Source organism: Rattus norvegicus, chromosome 4 (genome assembly GCF_036323735.1).
Source record: "Rattus norvegicus strain BN/NHsdMcwi chromosome 4, GRCr8, whole genome shotgun sequence".
Classification (NCBI taxonomy): domain Eukaryota; kingdom Metazoa; phylum Chordata; class Mammalia; order Rodentia; family Muridae; genus Rattus; species Rattus norvegicus.
Window position 1 is genome coordinate 92,425,364 of NC_086022.1, and position 12,717 is coordinate 92,438,080.

Genomic DNA, 12,717 nt, shown 5'->3' on the forward strand with positions numbered 1-12,717 from the left:
CATTTTGTTACACCAAGTAAGCTTAGCTCTGTGTCTGCCAATGCTGTGGAAAATCATTTTGCTATGATTTCTTCCTTATTTATAAATTATACGTGAAATGGTGGCATACTGTGAAAATAACATATTCCCCACCAAATGTCAGCATTACTAAGACAGTTTTATATATGCATGCACATATACATATGTATATGTGCATGTATATGTACATGTATGTGTGTGTATGCATGTAGATGATGGTGTAGCTGTGAAGAATAATTAAACTCTTAAACACCAGCAATTATATCCATTACTTACACTGTATGTGAAAATTTGTCTTGGTGGAGTATTTCTCTGTTGGATTCATTAAGCCACTGCAATTAAATTGAATACTGGCTTTTTTTTTACTGTGACTTAAATGAAAATTTTCTGAATCTTGAGTGGAAAAATTGAATTAAATTTTATGAATTTTTCAAACTGATGGTCTCCAATAATAGATGAATTTTTAGGAACCACCTCTTAGGAAAGAAAATTATTTAAAATGAAAGCAATGTAGATACATTGGATAATCCAGCCTTAATCATCTCATCTTCTCAAAGCTTTTCTTTCAGCTGCCCCTTGGTTCCTTATGCTAAACAGTTTTCCTAGCCAGAATATGTCTCCCTATCAGAGATTAATCTCTCTATAGTAATATTTGAGCATTTGCTAATACAGCCCACATACTATTATAGAAAATTATCATATTTTTCTTTCATTTATTATATCTGAAACATACATATTAGTTTATAAAGTCTAGGTAATTTTTTCCATTGCCATAAAGAGCTGCAATGTATTAGAATAAATGGTAATGGATGCAAAATGAAAATGAGAGGCAATTCTTGCTCTTCATGGGAATTCTCTGGAGTCTTCCTCAGGTACCCATCAAGGATCCTCCCTGAAAAATTATGTGATATGGAAATTAATGTAATTTTTACTTTCTATCACATTTAATATTTGTATTTTGAATAGGAAATATCTAAAATTTATATTTATTTTAAGTTGAGGTAATGCATTGAAAGTCCTCAAAAGAAAAAAAATGCTTGTTTTTGACCATAGTTATATCTATAGATAATGATGAGAGTAAATATAAATTGAACCTTGAACAACCAATCTAGTGATTCTTATACTAGTAAATCAGTGACCTAAGTCAAATAAATTGTTAGTTTGTTTGGCAACAATAGATCTGCCAGATTTTTGCAGTTTCCTCTTGACCATTGATAATTCTTGGAATTGCTCCAATGTGAGTAAGAAAAGTGCAGCTTTCTTCCTCCTCAGATGCAAAGCTGTATGAAAACTTACATGTGCCATGATTTGAATTGCACTTAATTGTACCCTTCCAATGATCACACTAGCAACTTGATGCTTCAGAAGTGAAAAGACTGATTCCTACCATCAGAGAATTAGAAAGACATTGCTTATTCATGCTTTAAAATCCTGTTTCAATAGTGGGGGTTTGTTTGTTTCTTTTTTTCAGCTTACTATAGGAATCATGTTGAGTATTCAAGTATTTCCAGTTAAATCTTTGATAAAAACAGCACTAATGTGTTTCAGGTGTGGGGAATATTTTCTAATAAATATTAGAATAATTTTCAGGGGGTGATTGACTTGTAAGAATTCTATTAAAATTCTGTATCTGAGTCTATAATCCAAGCTAAGGTAGTATTGAGATTTCTTCTAGAAAGGCTGCAATTAATCTAATCTCATTTATTTGCACCTATCTACAGTAGAAAATTTATCCTGAGAAAACCAATATAGACCATTACCAAAATAGATTACACTTATAAACTTCCTAAATAGATTACACATGTAAACATGTTTCAGAGAGCAAATTTCAGCTACCAATTTTCATGACTTGTTCCTATGTTTGAATAGAACTCTTCATATGTTTTAAGAGATAAGTCCTTTTGGAAGTATGTTTATATGACCAAGGCTACAGTGCTAAAATTTGTTATTCTTTTGCTAAGGATACTTTTATGAATATGTATGTATGCGTATGTGTATGTGCATGTGTATGTGCATCTGTATGTGCTATCTGTTGTCAGTTTGTGTGCCTGTGGAGGCCAGAAAAGCCCTTTGGATCCTCTGCCTGGAATTGTAGATGGTTAGGTACAGGAAGTGCATGCCGATAACTGGATGTGGTTGCTCTGGCCATAGGCAGGTACTTGTAATTGCTGAACCATCTCCAGCCCCTGTGACAAGTTCATTCAATTCAAGCAACCAATATCCCACTATTTAACACCTTAATTAGGTTAGAAAAACTTGGATGGGTCTTTAACTGTTTCCAAACTGAATAAAAACTCATTTAATTTTAGAAAGTTTTCTCCTCAGCAAAAACTGGGAAGGATAATGAATAAAAGTTGAAAGTGCTGCTGAGCCAAACTGAAACAAAGCGGGGAGCAGCCAAGTTTCAGTCGAGTCGAGGTCTGGTGTGTTAGGCATGGGAATACCACAGAAAAAGCAGGGCATAAGTATTCCTTTTCAACATAATTATTATTTGTGAATTATTGTATTAGTAAATAGCTATTAGTGTTATGGCATTTTAATGTATTGTTTTAGATCTTTTGGCACGTCTTATAACGTATTGTGGTACCAGCAATAAAACCCCAAACTTAACTTGAAGTACGTGCTTGTACGACATATTGTACCAGAGGGTTATGGCAAGAATCATGAGCACCGTCAGGCTCACCATGGGGTCCACCATATGCCATTCATCATTCATGTCATCATTGTATGATGTTTTCTGTCCGTTAAGTCATGCTGCTTTGCCATTATCAATTTTCGTTAAAGCATAAATCTGAAATTTTTTCGTGTTATTGAAGTCTTACTCCTCTGCCTCCTCCTCTTCTTTTCCTTCTTCTATTCTGTCATTTTTTGCACATGCTTAAGCTTGGAAACAGAAAAGAGCAACTCCTGATGTACTGCTCACTTTAAAGACTTATTTATATATGTGAGTACACTGTAGCTGTCTTCTGACACACCAGAAGAGGCCATCGGATCCCAAAACAGATGGTTGTGAGCCACCATGTGATTGCTGACAACTGAACTCCAGACCTCTAGAAGAGCAGTTAGTGCTCTTAAGGGCTGAGCCATCTCTCCAAAACACTGCTCACTTTTAAAGACGCACAACAATGGCATCACTGAAGGACATGGTGTGAGACAGCCCACTTTCTAAAGTGGTCACTTCAGAATATGTGTGCTCCACTTTTCTCAGAGTTCCTGTGAAATCTAACTGCTTTCGTTTTTGCTATAATTTTTATCTTTTTTCCATTGGCTTATTTTATATTTAATCTCCTCCATCATCCAATAGGGTAGTTCAGTCTTACTTCTTAAAATCAGCCTCATTAATTTGTACTTACGTTGCATTTTTTCATATTTTAAAATTTATTTCTCCCCCACTTTCTGCTTTTAATAATGCTGATATCATTTGCTCCAAAAAATGTGTTTTATTTCCAGGGCACAGCTTATGGAAATGTTCCTGTACCTTCTCGCAGGCAATTATGTGAGTCTCTTACCTTCAGCTCTGTGTTGTAAACATGGCCTGTGTTTCTGTGCTGTAGCATGGCATGCTGACTGAGACCAGTGCCCACAGGTCAATATGCAATCTCTACTGTTGTATATTACCTATGATGTATTTGTAGCAGATGGTTCCCTTTGCTTCTTCCTTATCTGTCCGTCATTATCAAGCTCATTTAAGAAAAGCCATATTGCAATATAGCCAAGTACACTAAGACTTCAGTAATGACTCCAAGTCTGGTGCAGAGGGCATTTAATCTAATACAACTATGTTTATTTGGCAACAAAGAGAACACTTTCTCTGAGTGTGAATCATATGACTTCCCCACATTCTAACTTTCTTTCCTTCACTATTCAGAGTTTTCATATCACATAACTGAATGTTTTGTCCAACCTTGAAAGACCCTACCTAGTATTATTACAAAAAGACATCTGCCCTCCAGTGAATTTAAAGCGTGAATCTCTAAATGTTTGCTTTATTTCTAAGTCATCACATTTAGATCATTAAAATTAATGCATAAAAATTTACCTAGGAACCCCAGATTTTTACAGCTTTAATCTGCTGTTATCATAAACCTGATTGCAGCCCTGAAGTCTCTGGCAGCTTGTCTACATCAGTGTGCCACTGAGAGATGTACCTGTCAACTTCATCTGTGCCAGCCAACTTTGATTGATGAACAGCTGTCCTCACCTCCCCTTCCATTCATTCCCTTTTCCTGCTACGCAGCTTCTATCAGTTGACTTGGTTATGTGCCTCCATTGCCAATTGCTTGAGCAACAAATATTCATGGACTGAATTGTGTCTAACCATAACTGCCAGTGGATTCTTCTTAATATGATGCTTGGGTTACTAAAAAGGACACTTCACTGTGCACAGTGCTTATTTTCACTATTTTAAGAAAAAATCATTTGAGGACATTTAAAAAGGAAGATCTATGAGTTAGTAATAAAAACACCGTATATGGTGCTTTTTATACAGTGGCCAAAACAACAAATGAAATTGTACACGTGTTATTTCCTTCCTCATGGATTAATTTTGGATGTTTGAATTATTATAAATAAAGCTAAAGTCAAAAAGAACTGCTAGTATGAATGACTTAGGAATATTAAAATTTACAGAAATATAGTGGTCACCACAGATAATAATCTTTTGCTGTTTTTCTTTTTTATTGACCTATTATTTAATTTTCTAAAGTTTATTAGAAATAAAATTTTACTTTAGTTAGTTATTATTGAAGTATTAATTGATATAATTGAAACCTAAGGCATAAAATTTCAGATTTTGTTTTGTTTTGTTAATAAAGAGCAAATGTTTACTCTTCATATAAGTTGAGCCTAAAGCTTGATGGCCACTGCACCAATAGGGTCCAGTCCTGGACACTAGAGAACTGGTATCACTCTGTCCTGTGAAATCATAGATAGAAATAAACGTTACAATGTGCATCTTTTGATTTTCATAAAATCATTTTCTACTTTCATAAAATAAAAATGTGATATGAACATATTCATACACTTTGATTTTAGCTTCTGGTGAAGTGAGAATTCACCTTATTAAAATCAGAAAGGAAAGTGCAAAGAAGAGGATGTTTAGTTACAAATATGTGTTAGTGAGCAGCATCATTAGAATATACATTGCCTTCTAAACATAAGGTCTTGAACAGTGAGACTGTGAAGCTCTCCAATACAGAGGACTCATATTTCCTCTTAATCAAGTGTGAGTCCTCAGGTCTCTGCCCTGTAGCAGTATAGGTCTTCAGTGTCTTACTCAGCATTTGTAATTGTGGTGATTACAGAAAGCATCATACAGTAATGATCAGTTAATTATACACATGAAGATGGTCATTGACATTCACAGTTTTCCTTTCCTTGTCCATTATAAATGTCCAGTGGGACCTTTTCCAGATGAATTTTAATCAGTATGTTACATTGTTGTCGATATCAAAAATGAACTCATACTTAGAGATACAGCCGACAAATTCTTTATGTTTTGTTTTATTTGACATTAAAATCTTTATTTAATTTTATTTTTCTTGAACATTTTAATATATATATATAAATTACACTTCACTCCATATTTTATTTTTCTTGGATATTTTAATATATATATATGTATACGTACACACACACACACACATATATATATATATTACACTCCATATTTTATTCCACTCACCACCCACCCTGAAGGTTCTACATCACATACCTCCTCCCTGCTCCCCACTCTGTCCCCATCTCCACAAGGATATCCCCACTTCCTCCATCCCATCAGACCTCTAAACTCCCTGTGGCCTCAAATCTCTGAGGGTTAGGTGCATCTTCTCTGACTAAACCCAGACCCAGGAGTCCTCTGCTGTATGTGTGTTGGAGGCCTCATCTCAGCTGGTGTATGCTGCCTGGTTGGTGATCCAGTGTCTGAGAGGTCTCAGGGGTCCAGGTTAATTGAGACTGCTGGTCCTCCTACAGGGTTGCCTTCTTCCTCAGCTTCCTCCAGCTTTTCCCTAATTCAACCAGCGGGGTCAGCAGCTTCTGTTCATTGGTTGGGTGCACATATCTGCATCTGACTGTTTCTGCTGCTTGTTGGGTCTTTTGAAGAACAGTCATGGTAGTCAGGTCTTGGGGACTCCCCTTGAGCTGGAACCAACTTTGGGCCTGTTGTTGGACTTTCTTTTCCTCAGGCTTTTCTCCATTTGCATCCTTGCATTTCTTTCAGACAGGAAGAATTATGGGGTAGAGTTTTGGTTGTGGCATAGCAACCCCATCCCTCAATTGATGCCCTGTCTTTCTGGTAGAGGTAAATTCAATTAAGTTCCCTCTCCCTTTGGTAGGGCTTTTAACCTAGGGTCCTCTCTTTTGAATCCTGAGAGTCTCTCACTTTCCAGGTCTCTGGTACATTCTAGAATGTCTTCCTGACCACCTTCCTCCTGAGGTCGCCTGTTTCCATTCTTTCTGCTGGCCCTCAGGGCTTCAGTCCTTAGGCCAACCCAGTATCAGATCATGTTCCCCCCTCTCCCCACACCCATCCTCTTTCCTGCAGCTGTCCCTCTCTCCCTGCCCCCTTGTAGTTTCTTTTGTCTCTCACCCAAGTGGAACTAAAGCATCCTCTTCCTCACTTTGACCCTTCAGCTTGTTGACCTTTTTGAGTTCTGTTCTGTGAAATGTATCTTGGGTATTCTGTCCTTTTTTTTTTCTTTTTCCTTTTTTTGCTAATATCCTCTCATTAGTGAGATCATATCAAGCATGTCCTTTTGGTCTGAGTTACTTTGCTCTGGATAATATTTTCCATTCATTTGCCTGCAATGCTCAGGACGTACTTGTTCTTAATAGCTGAGTAGTATTCCATTGTGTAAATAAACCACATTTTCTGCATTCATTTTTCTGTCGTGGGACAGTGAGTTGTTTCCAGCTACTGGCTATCACAAATAAACCCACAATGAACATAGTGGAACATGTGCCCCAGTGGCATAGTGGAGCATCTTTGGGGTATTTTCCTAAGAGTGGTGTTTCTGGATCTTTAGGTAGGTCTATTTCCAATTTTCTGACGAACCTCCAAATTGATTTCCAGAGTGGCTGTACCAGTTTGCAATCCCAGCAGCAGTGGAGGAATGTTCCTCTTTATCCGCATCCTTGCCAACATGTGTTGTCATCTGAGGTTTTGATCTTAGCCATTCTGACTGGTATAAAGTGGAATCTCAGGGTCCTTTTGATTTGCATTTCTCTGATCCTTTAGGACATTGAACATTTCTTTAGGTGCTTCTCAGCCATTCAAGATTCCTCTATTATGAATTCTGGGATTATACCCCATTTTTTATGGGTTGTTTGGGGTTTTGGTGGTAAACTTCTCAAGTTCTTTACATATTTTGGATATTACCCCTCTATCGATTTGTAGTTAGTGAAGATAATTTTTCCCAATCTGTAGGATGATGATTTGTTTTATTGACTATGTCCTTTGCCTTACAGAAACTTTTCAGTTTCATGAGGTCCCACTTATCAATTCTTGATCTTAGAGCATAAGCCATTGGAGTTCTATTAGAAAATTTCTGCCTGTGTCAATGAGTTCAAGGCTCTTCCCCACTCTCTCTACTATTAGATTAAATGTTTCTGGTTTATGTTGAGGTCCTTGATCTACTTAGACTTGAACTTTGTGTATGGTGACAAATATTGGTCTATTTCATTTTTCTACATACAGACAGCCAGTTAGACCAGCACTCTCTATTGAGGATGCTTTCTTTTTCCCATTGTATATTTTTGGCTTCTTTATCAAAATCAAGTGTGCGTAAGTGTGTGGTTTTATTTCTGGGTTTTCAATTCTATTCCATTGATCATCCTGTCTGTCTCTGTGTCAATACCCTACAGTTTTTGTCACTATTGCTCTATAGCAGAGCTTGAGGTCAGGGATGGTGATTCCCCCAGTCATTCTTTTACTGTTAAGAATTGTTTTTGCTATTCTGTGTTTTTTCCCTTTCCAGAGGAATTTGAGAATTGTTCTTTCCATGTCTTTGAAGAATTATGTTGGGATTTTGATGGGGATTGTACTGAATCTGTACACGGCCCTTGGTAGGATGCCCAGTTTTACTGTTGATTCTGCCAATGCATGATCATGGGAGTTCTCCCCATTTTCTGAGATCTTCAATTTCTTTCTTGAGAGACTTGAAGTTCTAATCATAAAGGTCTTTCACTTGTTTGGTTAGAGTCACCCCAAGATACTTTATATATCTGTGGCTGTTGTGAAGGGAATAATTCCTAATTTCTTTCTCAGCCTGTTTAACATTTGTATAAAAGAAGGCTACTGATTTATTTGTTAATTTTATATCCGGCCAGTTTGCTGAAGTTGTTTATCAGCTGGAGAAGTTCTCTGTATACTGTCATATCATCTGTATATAGTGGTACCTGTAATTCTTCTTTGCCAATTTGTATTTGCTTGATCTCTTTTGTTGTCTTATTGTTCTAGCTAGCATTTCGAGTACTATATTGAATAGATATGGAAAGATTGGGCGTCTTTGTCTTGTCCCAGATTTCAGTGGGATTGCTTCAAGTGTCTCTCCATTCTATTTGATATTGGTTGTTGGTTTGGTATAATTTGCTTTTATTATGTTTGAATTCCTGATCTCTCCAATACTTTTAATATGAAGGGGTGTTGTATTTTGTCAAATGTTGCATCTAAGGAGATGATCGTGTGATATTTTTCTTTGAGTTTATTTATATAGTTCATTAAGATGCTTTCCCTTGGTGCATTTTCCCTTTGATGAATCTGAAGTGTCCTTCCTTATCATGCTTGATAACTTTTGGTGAGAGTTTATGTTTTTGGGTATTAGGATGGCAACTCCAACTTGTTTCTTGGGACCATTTCCTTGGTAGACCTTTTTCCATCCTTTTACTGTAAGATAGTTTCTGTCTTTGTTAATGAGGTGTGTTTCTTTTATGCATCAGCATTTTGGATCTTATTTGTGTATCCAGTCTGTTAGCTTATGTCTTTTTATAGGTGAGTTGGGTCTAGTAATATTTAAAGATATTAAAGACAGATGACTGTTGGTTCCCATTATATTTGATATTATAGATAGCTTTATGTGCTTGTGGTTTTCTTGGATTCTTAATATCTTGTCTTTTCTTAGGTAGAGATATCTTCCTTTTATTGGAGTTTTTCTTCTAGGATCCTCTGTAGGGCTGGATTGGTATTTACATTTCAAATGTTATTCCCTTTCCCCACTCTCCTATATCCCTGCCCCATCCCCCTACTTCTATGAGGATACTCCCACTCCACCCACCCACTCCAATCTCAATGCCTTGACATTACTCTGCATTGGGGAAATGAGTCTTCTCAGGACCGAGGGCTTTTTTAAACATATGACTGTTCCTTATAAAACTGTACTAAATTAAACAATTTTCTTTAACATTACCTTGAAAAATAATCATCCAAAAATAGAGAACCCTTGGGAGTTTAGGTGACTGTATAAAAGGCATGAATCTACATTGAGAGGATTCATGACTCCATTTTGAGATGCTATGTTGACTTAGTTAACAGGCATATTTATATATTCCTCTAGTGAACAATATTCATCAAAGTTAAATGGAATGAAACCGTGTTGCATAATTATTTTCACATTCAGAGAAAATTTTTGAATATTCATGTCAAAAGGGGTGTCTTGAAAAATTATCTGAATGTTTGTAAAGAAGATTGCTTCTACATATTAAAATCATAATTATTTTGTTAAAATTATTAATAACATTCCTAAAAAGAAACCTCTCATTTCACTTCATTGAATGGATCAACCTCTGCACAAAAGGGAAAAAACCCATCCAGATCCATCTTTTGTTTTCCTGGCATCCCCAGAGAACAAAAGCCTGAAATAGAGATGCAGCACAGAGTATAACCAGTAGATTCTGTGTAAAAAGTTATTCAAGCTTGGGGTAGGAAAAGAAGGGGTTTATTACACTTCAGGGAATAACAAGAATACATGATGGAATCCAGTGTTCCACAGAGTTTGGGGCAGGTCCCACTTGGGACCATTAAAGACAAAAACCTCACCAAAGGAAGAAAGATGCCGCTGCTGATTTTCCAGATTAACTCGCATTAAATTCCAAGTAGTCCTGAATTGTAGTTTAAAGATTACAAAAGTACAGACAGATAATAGAAGGAACTAAGTACAAATAAATGTTCCACAGCAGAAGAGGAATTTACAATAAAAAGGTTTATGTCAACTATCCCTAACAGAAAGAAAGACATTGAGTCAACGAAAGTCAAAATAACTGGAGTAATTAAACTATACCCTCAACGTCTACGCTATTCACCACACTGGATTTCCCCACTTGATATTTGTTACCTAAGTCTCTACTGTCCTGAATATGACATGTGACTTTCCACAGAAGTTCTGTACCTTTTGGAAAGATGGGGGAAGACAAGTTAAAGCACAATATTCTGTGAAGTGATAGAACAATCATCAGAGCCAGATAAAGGTTATTATGTAGATTCTATAAATATGTGGCAGGAGAGTTAAAATGGTCATAATTATGGTTAGTGCATTAATGGAAGGGTTTTGTGAGGATCAGATGTATTCTTTCAGCAGATGATGGTATAAAATAGAATCAAAAGTAGCCTTTAGATACTTACTGTTCAATAACAAGCAAGATGAATGTTTGTGATGGTCAGATTTATGAGAATAACAAGTTATGGAAAGAATTATGAATTTGAAGATGCTCTACAGAAATTACCAAGTTAAAACACAAAGGGGAAGGGTGGAGTAGGCTTGGAGTATTGAATGAAAATCAAAGGGCTATGGAAAATAATCAAGTATTTTGATTTACTTGTAAGTGCCATCCTAGGGAGCACATAGTTCAGAAGAACCACTTGAGAGGTAATGGCCACAGATTCTGAAATGACAGCACAAACAAAATTATAGATTCAAGAAGATTAAAGAACAAACAGAAAGCGAAAAGAACACACCTAGAATATCACACTTACACTGCTGAAAATCAAAGAGTAAGGAAAGCTTGCAGAGAGATGCTGGGCAGTATTGAAACCCTGCATATCATAAAACATAAGATCACAGAAGAGTTTTCAATAATTTATTACAGAGCATGTGCCCCTTAGATTACACTCTATTAAGTTCTACAGTAATAAAATGATCATTTCCACAATATTTGAGCGACTCGTTTATCCATTTCCTTTTGTATTTTCGTAGTTCTATAGTTTGTGGTCTGTATTCAGGCGTTTGTTTATCAACATAATTTTACAACAGACGTTAAAAGGTCATGGCAAAGCAGAGAATTTTGAGCCCAACATGCTACTGATGATTGAAAGGAATAAGCAGTGTTAGAGATCCAGGCATTCATTATCGATTTCATAATCTATATTCTGTACTGCCATGATGGAACAGTCCCCACTTACCATAATTTAGCATAATAATTTTCTAATCAAGCATATTAAAATGTTGGCACTGATTTTCCTTTGTCAAATGCAATAACTAAACTTTCATTAATCAAAAGAATTGCCTATTGTGAAATTATTCTTAAGCAGAATAATTCTTAATGATAGAAAATTGAAGCAACAACCATAGTTGAAAAGAAGTGTGGGTTGAATCACAAAGCACAGAATAAAACTATTACATGGTATTATTTTTACTTTTTTCATTTAAGTGATTAGTAAGCTTACTAAGTCAGGCTAAAGCAGAAGATCATCTTAGAGCTTCAGAAAATTTGACAGTTATGCTTAGCTTCTTATTAAGAATGCAAAGATATTTTTTCTGTTTATTTGTTATTGTGTAATTATTTTACTTTCCATAGTATTAATAAATCTTTGTTAGCATCTAAAATGTTTTCTTCTATATTTAATGACACTGAAAATGACTGTCACGATCATCAGTAATGTACAAATGATTGTTAGATGTAGATAATAAATTGAAGATATGTGCTAACAAACATAATTTATATTAGTATTAAAGGGGCATTGATTGGTAATTCATTAACTTAATTTGTTCTGTTTCATAGAATTGCAACTGATGAGAACGTTCCAAGCAGAGGAACACCAAACAGCATTGCATTACATTGTGTGCTGATCAATGGTTTAAATCTTGTCTATCTATCCTCTTAGTTACAATTTATTCTTATTATTCCTATTACATTGAGAGGAACTACTAATGCCCTTTAATGAGTCTCTGGCAGATTTTGTTAGTTCATAGTTTGCCATGTCTTCCACAAAGTTTTATTGAAAAAAAAAAGATTCATACAAAATTCCTAGTACCTCCCACATCCTTCCCACTTCTTCATTAATGCAATTCCACAACATTTCTCATTCTTTTAGAAAATAAATGCAAAAAAATCACAAAGAAGTCATAAATACTAAAGAAAAATAGAAGAAACATACCCAGAGAATCTATCAAGACACAAAATTACAAATCATATTATACAAGCAAAAAGTCAGTAATGTTAAAAAGGCCCAAACATATTAATATAAGATTAAAAGTATGCTAGACCTGGGTCCTGCCCTTAAGTGTCATTTATGTATCCAGTGAGACTCTTCTGGAAATAACATAATTTTCCATTGTAAGTAGTTATCACTTATAGGTAGCTTGTTTGTTAGGGATGGAAGCCATGTACACATACCCCTCCCAGTCCTGAGACCTCATCCTCCATGAATCTAGAAAGGCTCTGTTCATGTTTCCAGTTTCCATCAGTTCAAATATGTGACCGTTCTCT

The 12,717-nt window shown here is 35.7% G+C and overlaps 1 protein-coding gene across 3 annotated transcripts in view; it reads left to right on the top strand.

Moving 5' to 3' along the window:
• Positions 1 to 12,717, top strand: part of Ccser1 (coiled-coil serine-rich protein 1) — a 1,236,544-nt gene that overhangs the window by 941,468 nt on the left and 282,359 nt on the right. Inside the window, exon 11 of one of the 3 annotated variants that reach the window (XM_039108140.2) lies at positions 3,469 to 3,514. The exons of the other annotated variants lie outside the window; for them this stretch is intronic. Coding sequence (XP_038964068.1) covers positions 3,469 to 3,514 — 46 coding nt within the window. The remainder of the gene's footprint in view (positions 1 to 3,468; positions 3,515 to 12,717) is intronic. 3 annotated transcript variants of the gene reach the window in all.